This window comes from Aquarana catesbeiana, linkage group LG02 (genome assembly GCF_042186555.1).
Source record: "Aquarana catesbeiana isolate 2022-GZ linkage group LG02, ASM4218655v1, whole genome shotgun sequence".
In the NCBI taxonomy this organism is placed as follows: Eukaryota; Metazoa; Chordata; class Amphibia; order Anura; family Ranidae; genus Aquarana; species Aquarana catesbeiana.
In genome coordinates this window covers 733,938,053-733,962,971 of record NC_133325.1, presented here as the reverse complement: position 1 = coordinate 733,962,971, position 24,919 = coordinate 733,938,053, and the positions used below count along the sequence as shown (strand labels likewise).

General features: G+C 43.0%; 1 protein-coding gene across 5 annotated transcripts in view; it reads right to left on the bottom strand.

Moving 5' to 3' along the window:
- CHODL (chondrolectin) overlaps positions 1 to 19,903 on the bottom strand; it is a 158,736-nt gene extending 138,833 nt beyond the window's left edge. Inside the window, exon 1 of one of the 5 annotated variants that reach the window (XR_012241984.1) lies at positions 19,501 to 19,898. Coding sequence is in view for 4 of the 5 variants with exons in the window: in XM_073618054.1 (XP_073474155.1) it covers positions 19,501 to 19,591 (91 nt within the window). In the remaining variant the exon portion in view is untranslated. Of the gene's footprint in view, positions 1 to 19,500 lie in introns of all 5 variants that reach the window. The other 4 variants (XM_073618054.1, XM_073618053.1, XM_073618056.1 and 1 more) reach the window with 4 other exon arrangements.
- Between the last annotated feature and the right edge of the window lie 5,016 nt (positions 19,904 to 24,919).

Sequence of the window (24,919 nt, the reverse complement as noted above, 5' to 3'; positions counted from 1 at the left end):
TAGGAACTGCAGATCTTAGGCTAGCCAAGAGATGGAGATAATTAGAATTCCACTTTCACCACCTTTAAGAACGAGATATCCACTGACTGCACTGTACAATGTTAAAGTGAACCTGTGATTAGTTCAGAACTCTTACACTTGTCTTCCTTTGGGTCATTCAGAAAGAAGATCAAAAGTATGGCATTAGTCTAAGGTCAGCCGTACAACTTCATTTTGTTAGATGCTGTAAAGCAGGGGTCGCCAGACTACGCCCCAAAGAGAACATACAGCCTGCTGCAGATGTAGCAATATGGACTACAATAAAGCATCGTACCTTCCAATATTGCAAAGCATTGTCTGTCCCTCTAGTGATCAGTGTATCAGGTGATGTCATATTTGTGTGACAAACAAAAGGATTGTGGGATGAATAGTCTCCCCGTCATATAATTGCTTTGCACGATTAAGTGCCAGGACTACATATCCCAGAGATCTTTGCTGCCATCGGGAGATTGCTGGGAGTAGCTATAAAAGAAGCAAAAGCCTGCGCGGAGCTCTCTTCCTCCAGGGCCTGATGCAAGACAGACCTCTCTGTGTAACAGAAAGAGAGAGGTTGCGGCCTACCATGCAGAGTACCACCTTCCAACCCATAACCTGTGAGCCCTAGCTCTGCCGTTTGCTGTCAGAAATACTTTCAGCACCACTCCGATCGCCTGCCTGTCGGTGTGTGTCAAACTTCACTTTGAGAGATTGAGACAGCGGATTCCCTGCACGAGTGTTGCTACACGAGTTCCTGCCTGGAGGACATCGGAGCGGTCTGGTCAGAGGGCAGATCGCTTGACATTTTTACACTCTTTCACACCATTACATTGAGACACTTTGCACAGACATCTCTACTCCAGGAACACTTTACTGCATTTACTTGAAAACTGTGCTTAGACATCTTTAGCCTTAGTCACTACAAGAAATCTACTGTTTCCCACTACACCTAATCATATTAAAGTTAACAAACTCCTACATGCTGGTGAAGAACATTAGATCTGCAATGTGGACTTTATTGCCATTACTGATAGAAAGGCCCCTATATTATCATTTCTAGACCTGCTCTCCCTTCTTAGGATAGCATTATAGGCTAGCTAGGTTCCATCTTCTACAGAGTGGTAGTATAATCAGTTAGCTGAAATATCCATCTAGGTGGAAACATTATCTCTCAAGGAAGGCTCAGGTAAGTCTTAGGGGGGTTGAGGGGGCTGCTGCACAGATGTTTTTTACTTTCATGCTTGACTAACCTTCATGTGAACTTAGCTGTAAGCCTAGCCAGCCTGTGTGGGCAGGTCCAACCTCACCCGAGGCACCTACGTGCCTTACACCAGGACCTGACTAATACAGTGCCTTGAAAAAGTATTCCACATTTTGTCATGTTACAACCAAAAACTTAAATGTATTTTATTGGGATTTTATGTGATAGATCAACACAAAGTGGCACATAATTGTGAAGTGGAAGGAAAATGATAAATGGTTTTCAAATTTTTTTACAAATAAATATCTGAAAAGTTTGGTGTGCATTTGTATTTAGCCACCTTTACTCTGATACCCCTAACTAAAATCTAGTGGAATCAATTGCCTTCAGAAGTGACCTAATTAATAAATAGAGTCCACCTGTGTGTAATTTAATCTCAGTATAAATACAGCTGTTCTGTGAAGATCTCAGAGGTTTGTTAGAGAACCTTAGTAAACAAACAGCATCATGAAGGCCAAGGAACACGCCAGACAGGTCAGGAATACAGTTGTTGAGAAGTTTAAAGCAGGGTTAGGTTATAAAAAAATATCCCATCTCATGGAGCACTGTTCAATTCGAAATGGAAAGAGTATGAGACAACTACAAACCTACCAAGACATGGCCATCCACCTAAACTGACAGGCCAAGCAAGGAGAGCCTTAATCAGAGGAGCAGCCAAGAGGCCCATGGTAACTCTGGAGGAGCTGCAAAGATCCACAGCTCAGGTGGGAGAATCTGTCCACAGTCGTGCACTCCACAAATCTGGCCTTTATGGAAGAGTGGCAAGAAAAAAAGCCATTGTTGAAAGAAAGCTAGACGTCCTGTTTGCAGTTTGTGAGAAGCCATGTGGGGGACACAGCAAACATGTAGAAGAAGGTGCTCTGGTCAGATGAGACCAAAATTGAACTTTTTGGCCTAAAAGCAAAACGCTATGTGTGGCGGAAAACTAACACTGCACATCACCCTGAACACACCATCCCCTCCGTGAAACATGGTGGTGGCAGCATCATGTTGTGGGGATGCTTTTCTTCAGCAGGGACAGGGAAGCTGGTCAAAGTTGATGGGAAGATGGCTGGAGCCAAATACAGGGCAATCTTAGAAGAAAACCTGTTATGCAGTGTACACATGACCGGACTTTTCTACAGCAAAGGTCCGACGCAACGAATCCGCCGGACAATTCGATCGTGTGTGGGCTTCATCGGATCTTTGCTGTCGAAAAATCAGACAGACTTAGAAATTGAACATGTTTCAAATCTTTCCGACGGACTCGAGTCCAGTCGAAAAATCCGTTCGTATGTATGCTAGTCCGACGGACCAAAAATGACGCAAGGGCAGCTATTAGCTACTGGCTATGAACTTCCTTATTCTAGTCCGGTCATGCGTCATCACATTCGAGGCAAGTCAGGTGCGTCGAAAGTCCGTCAAAAAGTCCTTCGGAGTTCTGTCTATCAAAAGTCCGCTCGTTTGTACACGGCATTAGAGTCTGCAAAAGGCTTAAAAGTGAGCAGAGGTTCACCTTTCAGCAGGAAAATTACCCTAAACATACAGCCAGAGCTAAAATGGAATGGTTTAGATCAAAGTACATTCATGTGTTAGAATGACCCAGTCAAAGTCCAGATCTAAATCCAATTGAGAATCTGTGGCAAGACTTGAAAATTGCTGTTCACAGATGTTCTCCATCCAATCTGACAGAGCTTGAGCTATTTTGCAAAGAAGAATGGGCAAAAACTTAACTCTCTAGATGTGCAATGCTGGTAGAGACATCCCCAAAAAGACTTGCAGCTCTAATTGCAGTAAAAGGTGGTTCTACAAAGTATTGACTCAGGAGGGTTGAATACAAATGTACACCACACTTTTCACATATTTATTTGTAAAAAAAATTGAAAACCAATTATGTGCCACTTTGTGCTGGTCTATTACATAAAATCCCAATAACATACGTTTACATTTTTGGTTGTAACATGATAAAATTTTGAAAATTTCAAGGGGTAGGAATACTTTTTCAAGGAACTGTACATAGGGCTGACTCAGACCTAGCAAACAAGCTATCGACAGTCTACAGCTCATGCAAAACTGTGCTTCTATCACACACATGCATGTATAGTGTGCACTAGACATGACATGGAGTACCCTGAACACTCATTCACCATATCCCTGGTCACCCTTGACAATGACTCTGCTCTGGGTGGGGACACTTCTTACAACTTCTTGTGTTCCGCGTTTTTACAGGATAGAGCCACTGCTTCTATATCCACCACCAGCCCCTAGCCTGATCAGGTTTGTACTCAGTTGCTCCACTGGGATCCTATATCCCACTGTGTGTTTCTTCATGAGATACACAGTTTAGCATTGGCATAATGGGAGCTATCTCACCTTACATCACCTCTGGTAACAGGAATGCACTTCAAACACTTCAAGCAGCCACAGGCATGGTGCAACTCAATTTTATTGAGGTAGTCCATATTCACAGTGTGAAAGTGAAGAGATAACTCCTGCGCTGTCAGAGAAAACCTATACTAAAGGACGATGCTGCAACACCTGTGTGACTGATCCAAAACAGACAAATATAGCATAAATAAAAATAGGTGGTGTTTGCGCTGTGATAAAGGGAAAAGAAGGGGGAGGGAGTGAAAGGGACTAAATAAAGTGCATAGAGAGGTGAAGAAAATGACCAAAATAAATAAGCCAAGCAAGCATAAACCTCATAAATACTAGATGAATGAAAGTGCTAACATGAGTGAAGGAAACAGCAAAAATGTAACAAAATAGATATATATATAACAATGAAGATCAATTAATAAGTCCAAGTGAATATGGGCTAGTATCACACTAGCACATAAGTGACAACTTGAACGAGCTGTAAGTGACTTTTTATATGGGATCACGCTATGTGCACTTTCTCCTTACACATGTTATATACTCACTCCACCTGACGACCATTGAGGAGCTGGGAGCGGGGACAGATTGAAGATACCCATTGAGGCATACAAGCTCAGCGCTCGTGGATTGATGCCCACACTCATTTTCAAAAAAGTGAGTGCACCCCCCTTCTGTGTCTTGCTTCCCTCCCAATTTGGCCGTCACAGAGTCACACTATATATTGTATGCTTTTGTCTTTTTTATATTTCGCCCTGCATATCTACTACCGCCATTATCTGTATAACTGGATGGGATTTCCATGCCTGCTAGCTGCTTACAACACAAGCTGTATACCTTACAGCAGTAAGGTAAGCGGCTTGCAAACACGGAGGTGTCCCCACTGAAGATCTCTCCCCTATCATTGGAACTGTTTTTTTATCTGGGAGTTTTTTTATTATTTGGTGATGGGACTGACATTTACTCACCCCTGTGGATTTGTCAATTACAGCTCGTTCGAGTTGTCACTTATGTGCTAGTGTGATACTAGCCCATATTCACTTGGACTTATTAATTGATCTTCATTGTTATATATATCTATTTTGTTACATTTTTGCTGTTTCCTTCACTCATGTTAGCACTTTCATTCATCTAGTATTTATGAGGTTTATGCTTGCTTGGCTTATTTATTTTGGCCATTTTCTTCACCTTTCTATGCACTTTATTTAGTCCCTTTCACTCCCACCCCCTTCTTTTCCCTTTATCACAGCGCGACCACCACCTATTTTTATTTAGTCCATATTCACAGTTCAATAAATTAATTCTCCTCCATTCAGCAATAAACAGTTCTTCTCATCATCCAGCAGCATCTGACCTTGGCTAGCCTCCACCCACAACCTAAATAGGATCCTGCTAGGAAGGATGTAAAGCAGACACTTTCCCTAATGGAGCAAAAGAATTACCCTTGCCAACATGTGTACTTCATGTACTCTAATAGGGCGTACACACGGTCGGACTTTGTTCGGACATTCCGACAACAAAATCCTAGGATTTTTTCCGACGGATGTTGGCTCAAACTTGTCTTGCATACACACGGTCACACAAAGTTGTCGGAAAATCCGATCGTTCTAAACGCGGTGACGTAAAACACGTACGTCGGGACTATAAACGGGGCAGTGGCCAATAGCTTTCATCTCTTTATTTATTCTGAGCATGCGTGGCACTTTGTCCATCGCATGCTCTCCTCCTCTCCAACTTTGTGTGTCGGAAAATCCGAGGGAAAATGTACGATGGAGCCCACACACGGTCGGAATTTCCAACAACACGCTCCGATCGGACATTTTCCATCGGAAAATCCGACCGTGTGTACGGGGCATAATGCCGCGTACACACGATCACATATTCCAACAACAAAATCCATGTTTTTTTTTCCGAAGGATGTTGGCTCAAACTTGTCTTGCATACACACGGTCACACAAATCTTGTCGGAACTTCCGAACGTTAAGAACGCGGTGACGTACAACACGTACAACGGCACTATAAAAGGGAAGTCCAGTAGCCAGTGCACCACCCTTTGGGCTCCTTCTGCTAATCTCATGTTTATCTCGTGTTAGTAGAAGTTTCGTAAGAGACAATTCGCGATTTTCAGCCTCATGCTTTTCCGATCGTTACTGCTCTTCAGTTTGTGCTTGTGGGTTCATATCTGGTTTTCAGTGCTTGCCCCCCCAAAATGCATACGAGGTCTGTATAAAATATATGGAGTACTTTGCGGGTAGGGGGGACATTGATATGCCAGAAAATGTTTAATAAACATTTAAAAAAAATTTTTTTAGTTAAACTGAAATAATATTTCCTTTAATTTACTGCTTGTGTTTCTTTTAGCTGTCTCCTAGGTTATCCAATGGGCTTTTTTGGGGGGGGCATTTTCTTCAATTGTGCAAACGTAATTTATTTGATACATGAGGTGACAATCTCTTCTTCAGTGAACTATTATTATGTTGTGGGTCTGCTACACACACACCTTGTTTTTGTTGTTAATGTATGGAATGCATTACTGTTAAAAATATACATAATTTTCAGCACCATGAATGAATTTTGCTGAGTCACGAAAATGGCCTGATTGTGGCAAATTGTGGGAGTTATTTACTAAAGGAAAATCCACTTTGCACTCCAAGTGCACTGCAAAAGTACGCTTGAAACTGCACTTGAAAATGCACTGAAGGTGCACTTGTAGTGCAAAGTGGAGTTGCCTTTAGTAAATAACTCCCATTTCAGTGTAAACACCAACAGTCCAAAAAATGATATTGAGCATTGAAAGAAGAAGCCACACATTGTTCAGTAGAAAACGTTTTACTCTGTGCACATTCACATGTGTGTTAGAAAATGTTTTTTGAACAAACCAACATATTTTAGTAATAACATTTTTGTTTTTGACAGTACAAATAGCCCTTTTGTGTTAAAACAGGCATGTTTAAAACCATAAAACAATACACAACTCAGAAACTTACAAAGTTCAACTTTGGCAAAGTGAAGGCAATATCAGACATTAGTATATCCAAACTGTGTTGATATTGCCTTCATCAGATGGGGTGATGTCACCCCTGTGAAAGCCAAATTTGAAGATGTACACAAATTGAGAGTCAAAATGGGAATTTCCCTCCTAAACCCATGCCTAATGTCAACATGTGCTAGCTGCCATCATGTTGGATCAATGGACAAGTTTCGGGGGTGCAACCCCTTCCTCTCATCTACTTTAGTTACGAAGAAGGGGTTGCACCCCCAAAACGTGTACCTTGATATCCCATGATGGCAGATAGCACATGTTGACACACTGTGCATCTTCAAAATTTAGCTTTCTAAAAAATATTTAAAATGTGTGAAAATAATAAAAATACAAACAAACTAGAAGAATTTTGCGGTGTTTTAGATTCTGCCTAAAACATCAATGATGTTTTGAGGCTTTTTTCCCCATAACTGATGTCTTCCTTGATCTTCTGTAAATCACAATTGCACACCATGATCTCCCCAATGAGGACATGTGCACTTGCACTTGTGAAATGAGATTCTTTTTCCACAGCATCACCTAAAATAAAAAAACACACCATGTATTACAAATATGCAGGCATCCATCTATTACCTGAAGCTGTAGTCTCAGACACTCGCCTGTTGTGGTCACTATTTTGCCTACTTCATAAACCTCTCCTTCCTCCACATCTTCTGGTTGTGGTGTGGGGATTTGCTTTATTTTAGGAGGTGGGGGGTCCCTGGTGCCCTCAGATGACCTGAGTCTTTTCTCCCCTATGTGAATAAAAAAAGGTATACTTAGCACACAGATATTTGAGGCCAGAAATAGTAATATGAAACATTGCATGGAAGTGTCGTACAATTGTCTTTTTTGGCAGAGTTCCAAGCTGAAGACATTATTTTTTTCCCCTTTATAAAGCTGGAATACTTACCTTTTTTGTACAATTTTCACACACGGAGACACCCCTAGTATCCACTGGAGCACCTGTGTGGGACATCCTAAAAAGCTTGTTCTAGTGTCCCACATTAGTGCTCCTGCGTCCAGATGTGTAAATAGCTGCTGAGTGTCCTCTCCTTACACTAAATCAAGTTTGCATTTCATTCTAGTACAAACCCATCTAGACAACAATGCCATAAACTTCTTTTAATACAAATAGGCCTGAACAAATGTAGTTAACCTGGATCTGCCAAAAACATTGTATTAGTGGGCGAACAAACGATGTTTACTATGAACGATTACTGTGCCCACGAACCTGAAAGTTGCCATTTTAAACTGTACAACAGTAAAGAAAAGCACATGGAGCAGCATGCAAGTAATGATTATAATAATAGGAACACACGACAAATACTTACTTTTTTGAAGAACCCTCTTGAACTTTCTGTACTGATCCTGCTCCCTCAATTTCAGGTCTGACCAGCGTTTCCTCAATTGATCCTTGGATCGTCATACCCCAAAATTTCTGTGCAGACTTCTCACAACTTTAGCCATGATCTTGGCCTTTCTGACATTTGGCTTTGGGTAAGGTCCATGTTTGCCATCATAGTTGGCCCTCTTCAAGATGTCCACAATCTCCATCATCTCTATAAAGGACATATTTGAGGCCTTAAATCTCTGTGATTGGGACGTTCGTGGCTCCGGCCTTTTGTCATTGCTGCTGCTGCTGTCTGCATGCACTTTCTCTTTCTCCGCCATGTGCTCTCCCACTGCACCGAAAGAGAAGGGAATAGACTAGAAAGAACATCAGGGGTGGGCGGAGTTTCATGCATGCGCAGTGTATATAAAGCATAACACGCGTGCATCGTGCGTACGATCTGTGAGCGGATGAAGAAGTAGCGGAAGCGCCGATCGTTCTAACGAAGGTACAAGTTTAACTTGGTGCATCAGTGGCCTATACTGCCTCTAGATTGAGGCCTATATTGGGACAAGATTAGGAGAGTTTAGCCTGACATTAGGATTTGTCTTGTGTTGTGTCTTGCAGAGAAAATGGATGGCTTCAATGATCACAACTTCCTCCCCCTATTCATAGACAAGTACAGGGAGCTGCCCTGTCTGTGGCAGGTGAAACATCTGCATTATAATAATAAACAAAAGAGGCAGCAGGGCTTGAGAAACTGCTGGAGTTGGTGAAGCAGCAGATCCCCACGGCAACCAAACCCTATTTGAAGGCAAAAATTGGTGGGCTGAGGAGCACTTATAATAGGGTGCGCAATAAGGTCCAGGATTCCATGAGATCAGGAGCAGCAGCAGATGCCATTTATGTCCCCAGGCTGTGGTACTATGACAGACTGCGTTTTCTGTCAGACCAGACTGAACTCAGGCAATCACTCTTAACCCTTCCTTCCACTCTTCCTTCCACGCTTCGATCCACCCCAGCTGAGGCTTCCGACATCCAACCTGGGCCTTCCAGCCAGGAAGAAGTGGAGGAGCCCAGCTTGAGCCAGGTATAGCATTGTTGTACAGATTTCTTGTTGTAAAATTAATGAGGTTAACTAGATGTTATTATTGATCACTAAGTGCTGATTTAATAAAGTGTTTTACATATCAATAGACAGTAGTGGCCAAAAATGTTTAGGACAAGAATGAAAAATGCTGGGGTCAGAATGATAGTCTTTTCTATTTTTTAACATTCAATTTGCAACAGTCATGAGCTGAAAATTGTGTGTGATTGATGAAAAAAAAAATAAAACTATGTCCCTTTTTCATACACAAGAAAGCCTTAGCCAGGAGGAGGGCGTGGAATGTGGCAGCCAGGAAGAGGCTGTGGAATGTGGCAGCCAGGAGGTGGCAAGGGAAAGTGGCAGCCAGGAAGTGGCCCAGCCCAGTAGCCTGACCGAATACCAGGTCCCTCCCCTCTGCCTTCCAACCAAAAGACCCAGGAAGGGGAGTAATGTGGAGGAGGCAGCACGTGGACTGATTCGGGAGGCTAATGCTGCTCTCAGAACCACCCCAACTCTTCAAGAGGCCTTTGCCTCCATGGCTGCATGCAAAATGCAGGACATTGAGGAGGGCCAAGTCTCATCTGTGAGGAAATTATGTCCCTATTATGTCCCTAAAATTATGTCCCTAAAAGAGGGGTTGAGGGGCCAACTCACAAACAAAACACACCTGTGTGAGTTTGATCTTCCTCCTCCTCCTCCACCTCCTGCCACTCCAAAACCACATCCTGGAAGGAAGAGTGGAAGGAAGACAAGAGTGTGATTTGGGTTCAGTCTGGTCTGACAAAAGACGCAGGCTGTTGTATGAACACAGCCTGGGGACATAAATTTAATCTGCTGATGTTCCTGATCTCTTGTAGTCTGGGACCGGATTGTGCTCACTATTATATGGACTCCTCATGCTACCAATTGTGGCTGTAAAATAGTTGATGTGTCCCCTGGGGTACAAAGGCTTCGTCAATTTAACAATTTTCTCCAGCGTTGCCTTCTTCTTTAATTTATTATGACCCATAATAAATGGCTATTTTGGATTCACAAATACTTGCCTATGTGTTTTACTTAAAAAAGGACAGTTTGTTTGGGAGTAGGCAGGTACATTTCCTAAATACAATGTCAAATTAACAAGGGACACCAATACCAACCAACCTCCTTGAGGTTAAAAAAATACAAGATAATAATACAGGAGATCTTGATAAAAAAAAAAAAAAACTATAAAACAAAAATTAAAAACGTTATGGAAACTATTATGGAGATCTGAAGAAAAAAAAAAAAACAGATTCAGGAGATTACGAGAAATAATAAAGAAATCATTTTTTCAGAACTCTGTGTGAATATCAGCAGCAAAACAACTTAATTATTCTAGCATTTTAAAGAAGAAGAGAATGCGCTGCATTAAAAGATTTTAAAATTTGCAGCGTGACGAATGTGCTATCTCCATTACGAACGCTATTTTTACCAGACCGAGCGTTCCGTCTCATAATTGATTCAGAGTATGCATGGAACTTTGTGCGTCGGAATTGTGTACACATGATCAGAATTTACAAGAACGGATTTTGTTGTCGGAAAATTTGAGATCCAGATCTCAAATTTTGTTTGGCGGAAATTGCAACGAAAAATGTCCGATGGAGCCCACACATGGTCGGAATTTCCATCAACAAGCTCCCATCGAACATCTGTTGTCAGAAAATCCGATCGTGTGTACGCGGCATTAGGGTGAATACACTACAGAGTACCAGCCTGAAACAGATGGAGACACAGGTAAATTGCAGCAGACAGCTTTTGGTCAAGGTTATAGCCTATTGCTGTCATCTAAAGTTCCTGGATGAGAAAGAAGACTAAATGGTTGACTATGCCCCACTTAACTCCATTCAGAATGAAGAAACCAGTTTTATATGGAGTCACTCTTCAACTCATGCATCTATGTAGGTTGTGATAATCTGCACTTTGCATTAATGTATTTCTGCGTATTTTTAGAGAGTTTTAAAATTCCGTTGGGAACAATGAACGTACAAGCAGCAGTAAAAGATCTTATTCATACTATCTTTTTGCGTTCCATTGATCTGCAGAGATCAATGCAGACTCAATATAAGGGTACGTAGAAGACAATAATTTTCTTTGTGCCCTGTATACCCCACAATGCTGTGTTTAGTCGGACTGGGGTGTGTTTCTTAAAGCTGATTTTTAGGTATGCCTGTTGATTTAGAATGTTTGCCCACTGAAAAAGAAATGATCAGTCTATAATTTTAATGGGAGGTTTATTAAAATAAAGTGAGAGACAGAATAACGACAAAAAAATCCAGAAAAACGCATTTCAAAAAAGCAATAAATTGATTTGCATTTTAATGAGTGAAATAAGAATTTGATCCCCTATCATTTAAAAAGATTTATGGCTCCCAGGTGTCTTCTATATGGGTAACGAGCTGAGATTAGGAGCACTCTCTTAAAGGAAGAGCTCCTTAATCTCAGTGTGTTACCTGTATAAAAGACACCTGTCCGCAGAAGCAATCAATCAGATTCCAATCTCTCCACCATGGCCAAGACCAAAGAGCTGTCCAAGGATGTCAGGCACAAGATTGTAGTCCTACATAAGGCTGGAATGGGCTACAAAACCATGCCAAGCAGCTTGGTGAGAGGGTGACAACAGTGCGATTATTCGCAAATGGAAGAAACACAAAATAACTGTCAATCTCCCTCGGTCTGGGGCTCCATGCAAGATCTCACCTCATGGAGTTTCAATGATTATGAGAACGGTGAGGAATCAGCCCAGAACTACACGGGAGAATCTTGTCAATTATGTTAAGGCAGCTGGGACCATAGTCACCAAGAACACAATTGGCAACACACTACGCCGCGAAGGACTGAATTCCTGCAGCGTCCTCAGGGTCCCACTGCTCAAGAAAGCACATGTACAGACCCATCTGAAGTTTGCTAATGAACATGTGAATGGTTCAAAGGAGAACTGGGTGAAAGTGTTGTGGTCAGATGAGACCAAAATCGAGCTCTTTGGCATCAACTCAACTTGCCGTGTTTGGAGGAGGAGGAATGCTGCCTATGATCCCAAGAACACCATCCCCACCATCAAACATGGAGGTGGAAACATTGTGCTTTGGGGGTGTTTTTCTACTAAGTAGACAGGACAGCTTCAATGCATGAAAGGGATGATGGACAGGGCCATGTACCATCAAATCTTGGGTGAGAACCTCCTTCCCTCAGCCAGGGCATTAAAAAAGGGTAATGGATGGGTCCGCCTGACAATGACCCAAAACACACAGCCAAGGCAACAAAGGAGTGGCTCAAGAAGAAGCACATGAAGGTCCTGGAGTGGCCTAGCCAGCCTCCAGACCCTAATCTCTTATTAAATATGTGGAGGAAATTGAAGGTTCGAAGTGACTAAACGTCAGCCTCGAAACTCGAATGACTGCAAAGAGGAGTAGGACAAAATCCCTCCTAAGATGTGTGAAAACCTAGTGGCCAACTACAAGAAACGTCTGATCTCTGTGATTGCCAATAAGAGTTTTGTCACCAAGTACTAAGTCATGTTTTGCGAAGGGGTCAAATACTTTTTTCACTCATTAAAATGCAAATCAATTTATAACTTTTTTGAAATGTGTTTTTCTGGATATTTTTGTTATTCTGTCTCTCACTGCAAACGTACAAAATCAGCAGGGGATCAAATACTTTTTCCCCCATGGTAGGTACCGGTACTGCAGTGATCAACGCTAACTTTGCGGTCCTAAATGGGCGCCATTCACAGAACACCTTGTATTTTTCTTAGAGAATGCAAGGCATTCAGTGATTGCAGAAGATGGAGATTGCAACATCACTGCCCCACCTCTCCACTTCGCCCAATCAGAGAATACTTTGCATTCACTGAGAAAATGCAAAGTGTTCTCTCCATGATGAGTGAGTGACCGTCTGTGTTCCAGGACCTGAAAGCTAGCTGTGATCACTGTAGAAGCAGTGCCTAATACAGTGATTTCATACTTTTTCAGTCATCAGCCATGGCACATGCTGTACATAGTTACACTGGTCCAAGCTGGATCAATGCAACTATGCAGAAAAAGCCATACCTGGAATTTGACTTAAAAGGATAAGTTCACTATTTTGAACATGTTACACATTCCACCAGTATTTAGGTACTTAGGGTGGAACATGTATCATGTTCCAGCTCCAGCAGCCAGTTTGCCTGATCTCCCCCTCAGTGTGACAGTGGGTGGGGGTCCTTTTCCCCCTTACATGGCTGTGTCATTCATTCACAGTTTCCTATGAATTAATCAACTACAGTCATCCAAGGCTTGTAGTTTTGAATGAACTGCAAGGGCGCTGATGACACCCTTGTAGTAAATTCACTTTCAAACTGACAGCCCGTATGAAGGTATAGGCTGCAAGCTGCAGGGTTTGTCTGAAGAAACCAGACATTGCACCCCTGATCTACTGATTCAGAGGTTAATAACTTGGATAGCAATGTGAGGTTATGGGATGCCCATTTCACTTCAACAACAACTTCAGGGACAACTCTTCCTACATACAGTATTTATATACAGCTCCTCTTCTTCCTCCTGCACACACTTGCTTGTATAACCTAGCTGGAACACTGTGAATACCTGATAGTCACTCAGTCAGATAAAAGCAATGGCCCATCACAGGCCCCTTGGTGTGTAGCAGAATTTCAGCGTGCAGCTTGCATCACTCCTGTGGCTACTGATGCCAGCACCACCTCTTCAGGCACTGCCAACACTCCTGGCTGCAGCTGCCCCTTTCACTAGCCTTCCAGGCTAACTTCTCCCCACAGTCCACCAGACTGACACTCACCAGTCCACCTGGCTGACTCTTAGGAGATCTCCCAGACATGCTGACCTGCTCCTGCTGTCCTCTCTCCTTGCTTTCATGCCTCCAGGAAGGGCTTTCTCCATGTGTCTTGGCAGAAACCTTCCAGCACCCGAGACCCAGACCCGAGGTCACACCCCATACTAGGGGGCACCCTTAAGATCCATGACAGCCTCCTCAGCACTCCATCTCCATCTTCCACCTGAATGCCCCTCCCTGGCATGACTTATGCCTATTTATGAGGTGGCCTGCCCCCTGCTAGCTCTTTACTGAGGATCGGCTAAGGCCCTTATAAATATTCCAAGCAGCTCCTCCTAACCTCCACCCACTATGTCTGGAGCATTCTACAGTGTCCCACAAAACAGGGTGAGCAACCAGAGAAGCTGCTAGGATGAGTCACCCAGCCCTAAGTCACTAAACCCTGACCCAGATTCATAGCTCAGGCTTATTCCTGAGCTAACTATGTTTTGCCTGTCCTAACAGACCTACACTAACAAGCCTAAATAAACCCCATTCTGTTACTGGAAGTGAGGTAACAGAGATACGCTGACTAGTGAAGTGTGTATAGGCTCTGCATATCCTTCCTAATGCAACACAAACATCTTTAGAACAAGTGTGTAGGACAAGGGACAACATCTTCTACAACACTACACACAAGTGGCTCATCTCTGAGTTGGGTGACTGCCTTAATGTTTGACTTTCACATGACCATGGCCCCTGCATGTTTCTGGGCATTGGTGAGCACGCCTTCAGGAAAAGGTGTTACCACTGTGCTAGCATGAGTGACCCTGTTCATCACCTGGCATAGTCCAAAAAACCCACTCTGGGGTAGGCCCCCTATGTGACCCACATTTGGGCACCCAAAAGTTAATGGGGAACATGGCCATGCAGGGAAGTACATATCAGATCATATGTTCTCTCTTTTTTTCAATCGTCTCTCTTTTTTTCTGCCTTCTCTCCCTCAGTTAAAGAAAAATACTTATATGTTACCTGGCCTACCTGTAATATGGTCATTAGACTCTGAGCTCCATGAGGAAAACCTGTTATCATTTGTCAATCACCACCTTCTGAAAATGTTGGTTCTCTGACTGTCTCTAGCTCCAATACTGACCTGCAATTAGTACGCAGATAAAGAATTAAGCTGGCCATAGATGGATTGAATCTTCACTGGTTCAGCAAGGACCGGCCAAGAGTCAATCCCTCTATGGGCAGGCTAGTTGTACCCAAGTCGATCCATTATACCTGTCGTATTTCTTACATGTGAATACTGTCGGTGGCTATAGCTGGTAGCAGTAATCATTGTGTTCTCCCGGCCAGGAAGGCTTCCCATGCCCCCCCCAGGGATTCCCCCATCAAAACTGACGGTGTTGACTGACTGTATTGATGGGGGAATCAAGTGAATTCCTTTCCTTCCACCTAAGGAAAGAAAATTGAATCATCTATGTCCTGCCTTACTGAAGCCAGGAACAGCCAGACATCTAAAATTTTCAGAAGTCTATCCCTCACAGCAGGTTAGCTTTAAGGGATCAGGATTTGATTTGGCAATGTTTTTTAAAGGTGTTGTAATAAAAAGTTTCAGCCTTACATAAATTATACCATTTTATAATATGATTGTATCCAAAAGTTGAGAAATGAGACAGAGGCATGTGAAGTACCAGTTTGCTGTCCACGCTAATGTTGAGTTTAAATGTTGGCTAGAGAAATGTTAGATTTAGAGAAAGCTCTTTTCTCCAAAGACAGATGATCGAGGACAGCAAAATGTGACAGAGAAGAACCAGAAACATGGGTCAAAGGTCACCTATGTACCCAAACCCTATGAATACTCAATTGTGACCCTAATTCTAGGCTTCACTACATGACATATGATCACTGGCAAAATAAAAGTAAATCTGTCATATCAAGTCAAGAAAAGGAAAATACTACTAAATTCAATTAGATTGTACAGCTTACACATCAACTAAATGACTAATGCTTGTACACCTCTGGCAATTAGTTAAGTGCAAAGAGCAATAATGCAATCCAGCTGCCAATCAGCTTCAATCAATTTTGAGTTGTCAAAGTAAAGAGAGCTTTTCATGGGGAAATTCTTTTTTGTGCATTGTTCTCTCTTGCTTAAATGAAGACCCAACAGCATGACATGATTGAATCCTAATTGCTGTGCTTCCCTGAATTATTTGGCAATGGCTTACTACAGATCTGCAGAATGGACAATTTGGTGCGTAACCCCAGGCACTTCAGCCACTTCATTTAAAGCTATGGCCAGCCGATCGTTACAGTACCTCACTCTTACCTCTCCATTATCTACAGAGCTCTGTGGACTTGCCAAACTTATTTTAAAATTGGAACTGACATCACCTGACAGTTTTGCTGTACTCTGCAGTTTATTAATTAAGCAGCTGTTTAAGTCATGAAGATACTGAAAATGGCTTTTTTTTTTTTTACCCTGTTCGTTTAATTATTTTAATTTGAAACAGGACAAAACTTCACTGAGAATACAAATGGTTAATTCTTTTGGAGGAACAGGACTTTTACCAGAAACGTTGCACTATACAACTTGTACAATAACTGTGGAGATATTGTACTTACAGCTGTGCTGATTATTTGAATTAATTAAAGAAGTTGAGAATTTTCACTCAAAAAAAATGTAAATTTTCACTTTAGTTATCCAGCCAAGTGAAAAGGATATGCACATCATTACGTATTCAAAGAAAACAGGAATCTTTTTTTCATGATTGGATAATTGAAGTGAACATTCACACAATTATTTGATTGAAGTTTCTTAACTTTGTTAGTAAATCATCCTGCCTTTACAGCTGCTATGTCAACCCTATATGCTATAATCTACTAAAGATGTAAAAATCCCATCATGCTCTACCCCAGAGGCTGGCATATCACCATGAGATCTGTAGTTCTCTAAAAGCTTTAGAAGACATACCTGACATAGACAGTCGGCTATATTGGCTGGATCTTCCTTGAGCTGTGGCTGATTGGCCACCTACATGATGGTGCCTGGATAGTTCCAAGGTGAACGCCACATGGCAGAGCCACCTGCATGAAGCCAATGATCTTTTTAGCTGTCTGTAGGGTTGAATTCTGACCAGCACTGTAAGGGGGATATTCTTCAAACTGACCACCAATTAATTTTTCTCACTGACCATTAATGTTTTGGTGTTAGCAAGGGTTCCCCAAGACCTGAAAATTATTTCATGGGTTCTGAGGTAAGGTTGAGAAAGATTGTTTTAGAAGGTACATACTCCATACTCAATACTTCCTTTACTACATCTGAGCATGTGTCGGTGTTGGGTCATCTGATCTTTATATCAGGTAATGGCTCACTAGGTACTAAAGCTAGAATTAGAATGACAGCTCTGGCGCGCCTTTAAAAAAAAGCCAGAAAAGGAAGCTTTCGTGTTTATGTCTTGGCAGTTATCTCTAAACCGCTGAGTAGATTTAAAGCTTCCATTAAAATCTTTAAACTGCATGTAATATTTTAGGAAAAATATTTTGCAAAATTACATTAAAATTTTTGTTTATGATTATTGTTTAATTGCTTTTTATAGCTACATGTTTTACCTTATGATACAGTACATTTGTATTCTAGTTGATGCTATCTCACTTATTTAACACAAAGGAACCCTCAACCTTTCAGGTCTTGTGGAACTTGGGGAACCCCTGCTAATTAATATTATACCTACAGCTCCTCACAGTATATTAGTGTGGTGGTCAGTGGGAAGAATACCCCTTACATTAGTGGTCAATGGGCTCCCTACATAGACAGATAAACAGATCTATGGTGTCAATGGTAACTTATCTAAGGAATGTCTGATTGCTCACGGAACAATTAGCAAACTCTCGAGGAACGCTAGGGTTCCACAGGACCCTGGATGAAAAAAGACTGATTTAGCCTAGCTATCACTATAGAGCACACGTTTTCAAGAATTTGGTTACCACTTTCACTTAGAAACAAATTGTAGCTTTTGTTTGTGTTACCAAAAGGTCTGGACTCCAGTCTGGTTTGAGAACCTTTTGGCAGTTACCAGCCTGGCAGAGCTGCAGTAAATTTAGTTCAGATACACATCTTTTGGGCTGTGGAACACTAGCAAAACTGACTTTTACAACTAAAGACAGAAATGTGTGAAAACCCATGATTAGAAGTCAGCTTTCATTGTTCACTTTTCTAAGCTAATAAATAAAGACATCTGATTGGTTGTCATAAAACAGTACGTTCTATACCTTTTTGCCCGCACATCTGTATGGTACACTAGTACAGGCTAAAGTATTAAAACATGTGACACAATAGGATACAGTCTGCTAAGATCCTCTGAAGTTTGACTTCGACTTAATTCATCTTGGAAAAGTTCTCTAAGTTTCCATACCTTATCCTGACCTGCCAAAGCTGCAAATGCTACTACATTTTTTAAGTCTCTTTCCACATCTGGAATTTAAAAAGCCAGATGATGAGTGTGCCAATCAAGATCTACTTAGGGGCATACTTAAAGATCATCGGGCCCCATAGCAAAATATTGAGGATGCCCCTTATGGACCTCTCTACTACTACAGATGACATAAAGTACATGTAAATAAAAAACAGGCAGCAGGACAGCTGTTAGCGTAGTCAGTACATTACCAAGAACTGGTGTCTTAGATGGAAGTTATCAGGAAAGAGGGGGGCATCAATGCAAGGAATTAACTTTAACATGAATTTGTTTGTTTCACCTCTAGGACCTATGCTACTATGACTACTGTTATGCCACTAAATCTACTATACATCAGAATTAGTCATGTTATTTATTACTTTCAGGATGATAATAGAGCAACACAGTCGTCATTGATCAACAGAGTTAAAATGAGCTATACTCATATAAATATAAAGTGCAGTTACCAATCAGAGCAACTGATCAGATTTTTTTTTTTTCACTAGACAGCTGATCAGTCTTCTGTGTCCTGATTGGTTCTTACAGCTAACTGCACATCAGTGTACATTGTACTGTAATAAAGTCTATATACTACAAATAATGCATTGAGTCAACAGAGATTGAACAAAAAACAAGTTAAATTATATGAAATTTATACTCAGCTGAAAAATATAAGAATTTAGATTTAGAAAGAAGTTCGGTGACCGCATTACCAGGTTGTAGACCAGGTACTTTAATAAAGATCACAGTGCACCTGACTATCTTTGACACATTATTGCAGATGGAACTTACCTTTTAATATACAGCAATGACATTATCAGATTCTACTTCCCAAAACCTTACACACTTTCAAATGTCAGTTTAATCAAGGTGTGTATTGCTTGCAGTGTCGGAGGACAGTGTTTTAAAAAACAGTAATTTAAATGTAATGTTCAGACAGTATAAACAGTCTAGACAATTTATTCAGTGTACAAAAAAATGCCATAGGCACTTAATAAAGATGAGATATAATGGAATTGATCAATGACCACAATCCCTCACCCTCCTACATAATCAATAGAAAGAATTCTTACTGAACCAATGTAAGCATCAAAGCCACTGGTTCACTCAGCAGCCTTATGGGTTAAGTTATTGCACCCACGCCACCGTACAAAGTTTCCTGATCCAAAGTTTGCATGCAGCACTTACCACTCACGACACGTGTGTCTGAACTGCCATGCCCCCAGAGGCTGGCACCAAGCAGCATCAGGAATGCGTTTGAATACAGAATTGGGTACATGATGATTACAGACTCCAGAATACTACTATTACAATAATAATGTATATCTCACAGGAACAAAAAAAAAAAAAAAGCAAAAAAAAAAAAAGAAACAGGCAGTTATCAATCCCTGTGTTCCTGAATCCTAGTTCTGGTACAAGTGACAGTCTGATGTATCATGTCTCTGTGTTGCTCCTTTTTGCTGTTAATGTTCAGTTGCTGTAGTAAGTCATGATGAGCACAGCCTGCTCTCTCTTAATGAGCAATGTCTCGGAGTGCCTCAAGTATTGTGCTGTAACCAGCTCCATCCCATTGCTATTGATTTCTGTCCGTTTCATTCTGTAGCAGCCAATCCCAAGGCTTCTGGTTTATGTAACAGACCAGTAACAGGTCACTGCAAACTCCAGACTTGGCAAGAAGAGGCACGGTGTCAGAAGTGTATTCTTTTATTCTTCGTAGAGCTGAATTTCCTACTGTCATACTTAAACAAATCACGTTATATGATAAAGCACTTTTCCTTATGTGTAGATAAGTGTATCTGAACCCAATTACAAACATTATATATATTGCAACTAACCATTCCTTAAAGGGGTTGTAAACCTTTGGGTTTTCACTTTAATGCATTCTATGCATTAACCACTTCAGCCCTGGAAGATTTGGCTGCTCAATGACCAGAGCATTTTTTGCGATACGGCACTGCGTCGCTTTAACTGACAATTGCGCAGTCGTGCAATGTTGTACCCAAACAAAATTAACATCCTTTTTTTTCCCCACAAATAGAGCTTTCTTTTGGTGGTATTTGATCATCTCTGCAGTTTTTATTTTTGGCGCTATAAACAAAAAAATAGCGACAATTTTGAAAAAAAAAAAAACACAATATTTTGTACCTTTTGCTATAATAAATATGCCCAATTTTTTTTAAAAAAAGCAATTTTTTTCCTCAGTTTAGGCCGATATGTATTCTTCTACATATTTTTGGTAATAAAAGATTGCAATAAGCATATATTGATTGGTTTGCGAAAAAGTTATAGCGTCTACAAAATGGGGGATAGATTTATGGCATTTTTATTATTATTATTATTTTTTTTACTAGTAATAGCGGCGATCTGTGATTTTTATTGTGACTGCGACATTAGGGCGGACACATTGGACACATTTTTGGGACGACTGACAATTATACAGCGATTAATGCTATAAAAATTCACTGATTACTATATAAATGTTACTGGCAGGGAAGCGGTTAACACTAAGGGGCGATCAAGGGGTTAACTGTGTTCCCTAGGTGTGTTCTAACTGTTGGGGGATAAGACTGACTAGAGGGGAACTTCCTAGTTCCTAGTAGGAACTCACGATCTGCATCTCCTCTCCTCACAGAACAGGGATTTGTGTGTTTACTCTCACGCGTCCCTGTTCTGCCTCTCGAGCCCGCAGTCGCTCATGGCCAGCGGTCATCGCGACCATCGGCCATGAGCATTGGCTTCCCCGCAGTGCAGCGGGCACGTGCGCGTGCCTGCTATCCCATTTAAAGGAGCCGACGTATAGCTCGCAGGATAGTGCTGACCGGCCGCAGTATAATGACGGCGATTGGTCGGTTAGCGGTTAAAGAGGAACTGCAGTCTACTCACATAATTTGTAATAAAAACATCTTTGCCATTCTGAAGCTTCCCTTCAACCACTTTGCATATTAGTTTATATATACTGTAATTCTGTACTTGCCAAATATGCTGCAGAAATCCCCCTCCACTAAGTCTGGCTGCAGCCATTTTAACTGTGGGCAGCTGAAGCTGCTGCCTGTTCACTTCCTGGATTTACACAGACACACAGAGGCATACCACCAGCTCTGAAGTTCTCATTGGCCCTCTTATGACTCATTTCCCCCCTGCCTTCCTGGCAAACTCTCATGAGAGTGAGAGAGAGAGCTGTGCATGTCATGAGCCTAGGTTAATGACCAGACAAGAAACAGGAAGTGGGCTGTGTAAGGTATTTACTGGCAGAAAAAAAATGTTTTACTATCCAAAGTTAAAACAACAAGGGCAAAAGATTTAATAGATGGAAAGTTGAAAAAATGACTGAAGGTTCGCTTTAAAGTGAAAAACCTTAAGTGCTACAGCTCCCCCCAGACCCCCCCCCTTTTTTTTTTCTTAACTGAGCCTGATCCGATTCAGCAATGTGCACCAGGTGCTGCCTTTCTCCTCACCGTTCAGATTGATAGCAGCGGGAGCCATTGGCTCCCGCTGCTGTCAATCATATCCAGTGACACGGAGCCGGGGGGTGGGCTGAATCCTGCTGTCTGTATCAATGGACGCAGCAGCAGGACTCAGGAGCGAGCATGCACGGGTGTCCCCATGGAAAGCGGCTTTTCGTGGGGGCACCCAATGAAGGGGAGGGGCCAGGAGCACGGGCAGGGCACCCCAGAAGAAGAGGATCGGGGCTGCTCTGTGCAAAACCAGGTAAGTATAGGCATGTTTGTTATTTTTATGTAAAAAAAAAAAAATGAAGGTTTACAACCCCTTTAGTGCTCTGTTCACACCATGCAGGTGCAAGGGAGTGGGCACACATTTCTGTGCATGTCATTTTGATGGGGTGCCCTACGCAAGAGAAATTTGAAAAAGAAGTCCCGGTCCTTTTTTTAAAATCATACCTCACATGCAAATCGCTCCCGTTAGCATATGCATGGGGGTGCCCTTAAGAATTAAGAGTACCGCCATGCGTCTGCTAAAGGACAGCGTGTTTCTGTGCACATTCTCCGACATGCACAAATGTGGAACTAAGCTACATGAGGTGGCTGCATTCGGGTTTTTTTTTGTTTTTTTTTTAGGCTTTTTCCTTGATTGTTACCTGGCTATTCTGCCAGCACCACACTTCCTGCCATAGTGTGACAACACTCACTTAAAGTGACATTAAAGCCTTGTTATTTTTTTTCTAAACATAAACAAACATGTTATACTTATCTGCTCTGTGTATTTGTTTTGCACAGAGCAGCCTGGATCCTTCTCTTCTCGAGTCCCACGCCAGGGCTCCTGGCTCCTCCCTCCTGCTGGGTGCCCCTACAGCAAGCAGCATGCTCTAGGGGCACCCAAGCAGGCACGTTCCCGACCCGCAGCTCTGTGTGTCCATTCACACACAGAGCCATGGCTTGGCCCCGCCCCCTCCATCTCCTGATTGGCTCACTGGCTGTGATGGACAGCCGATGGATCCCGCTGCTGCCAAAATCCAATCAGGAGTGCGAATTCCCAAAGAGTCAAGGCTCTCGTGGACATCGCTGGATCGAGAGTGGGCTCAGGTAAGTATTTTGGGGGGAGGGGGTCAGGGGGGCTGCTGCTCATAGAAGGTTTTTTACCTTCATACATGAAGGTAAAAAAACCTTGTGCCTTTACAACCACTTTAACTGTATGAAGAAGTAGTATTGTCACCCCAGGGCAAGTGGTTCAGGACTACAGAATAATTCCCCCTATTCCTATCTGTATGATACAGGGAAGAGTTGGGGTGGGGTGGAGAAGAGGGGGGTGAGCAGAGTTGGGGACGGGATGGAGAAGAAGGGGGTGAGCAGAGTTGGGATTGGGATGGAGAAGAGGGAGGGTGAGCAGAGTTGGGGTCGGGGTGGAGAAGAGGGAGGTGTGAGCAGAGTTGGTGTCAGGATGGAGAAGGGGGGGTGAGCAGAGTTGGGGTAGAGTAGGAGAAGAGGGGGGTGAGCAGAGTTGGGATGAAGATGGAGAAGAGGGGGGTGAGCAGAGTTGGGGTGGGGGGGAGAAGAGGGGGGGAGCAGAGTAGGGGTCGGGATGGAGAAGAGGGGGGTGGGCAGAGTCGGGGTGGAGTAGGAGAAGAGGGGGGGTGAGCAGAGTTGGGGTGGAGATGGGGAAGAGGGGGGTGAGCAGAGTTGGGGTGGAGATGGGGAAGAGGGGGGTGAGTAGAGTTGGGGTGGAGTTGGAGAAGAGGAGAGGTGAGCAGAGTTGGGGTGAAGATGGAGAAGAGGGGGTGAGCAGAGGGGGTAGAGTAGGAGAAGAGGGGGGTGAGCAGAGTTGGGGTGGAGATAGAGAAGAGGAGGGGTGAGCAGAGTTGGGGTGAAGATGGAGAAGAGGAGGGTGAGCAGAGTTGGGGTGGAGATGGAGAAAAGGAGGGGTGAGCAGAGTTGGGGTGAAGATGGAGAAGAGGGGGGTGAGCAGAGTTGGGGTGGATACGGAGAAGAGAGGGGTGAGCAGAGTTGGGGGGATGGAGAAAAGGGGGGTAAATAGGGTTGGTGAAGGGGGTTATGAGCAGAGCTGGGCTGTTCCGGATTTCTATAGGACTCACGGCTGTAGCTTTTCTGGCGACAGGCATGGGTACCTGCCTTGGGTATTTTTCTCTGTTCACCACCGCGCCCACCCCCCCTCTTCATTAAGCCAGGGATAAGACAAGCAGAAAGGGGGTGATCCTGCAGGTAAGCTCCCATAATCTGCTTCCCTTCTGAAGGCGGGCTGGGCATGATCTTGTGTGCCAGCCACACCCCCTCCTTGTGTCCCAGCCAATTAGACACTGCAAGCCTCACAGGCTCTGCCTTGTGGGTGTTGTAAAGATAGTGTCTGCTCTAAGTTGCTGGTAGAGGAGTTAGGAGGAGGGATAAACTGGCATTCAATGCTTCTGATTCTCTGTCTCTTGGCATCCCGCCCAGCAGCACCTGAGCTCCAACCTAATTTTCAGGATTCTGCCCAGGACAGGCTCAGCCCGGGACATTGGTCTGATTTCCGTGACTGTCCCAGGCAATCCGTGACTGTTGGCAAGTATGGCTTGGCCATCCGGCAACTAGCATTTTCCTCGTCCTTCCAGCTTTCAGCCTGTACCTCTGTACAGACTTTCTTTTTGAAAGCCAGAGGACATATCAGTGGGCTACGAAAACGCTCATCAGTGCCCCCACAGCCCATTGAGAACTACAAGCCTGCGAAATAAAAAATAAATAAACTATTGTGCTAACTGGTGAACTGTTAGGAGATGGAAACATTTTTGAAAAAGTCCAGAAGGCCTGGAATGGAGTCTTAAAGGACCTTGTGTAGCCATGAAATTTACAGTCCTATGGCATCTGTCCTAGGGTGAGGACACACTGGACATGGCGCGGTCTTGAGCTTTAGACCAGAATCAGCCAGACATTGGATGTAGCATCCATAAAATAGCTGTCTTGAGAAGGACCGGGGTTCAACCGAGAAAGTTCCGCTCGGCGGATAAGTTCCCCCCTCTACTGCGCAGGCGCTGCGCCTGCGCAGTAGGATCCGGCGGAAATAGCCGAAGCGGAACAGCTGAAAATCAACTGTACACGGCGCCTGTAAGAGGGCCCCTCGCGGGCTCGCTTCGCTCGCCACGCTTCGGGCACGGCCTCGC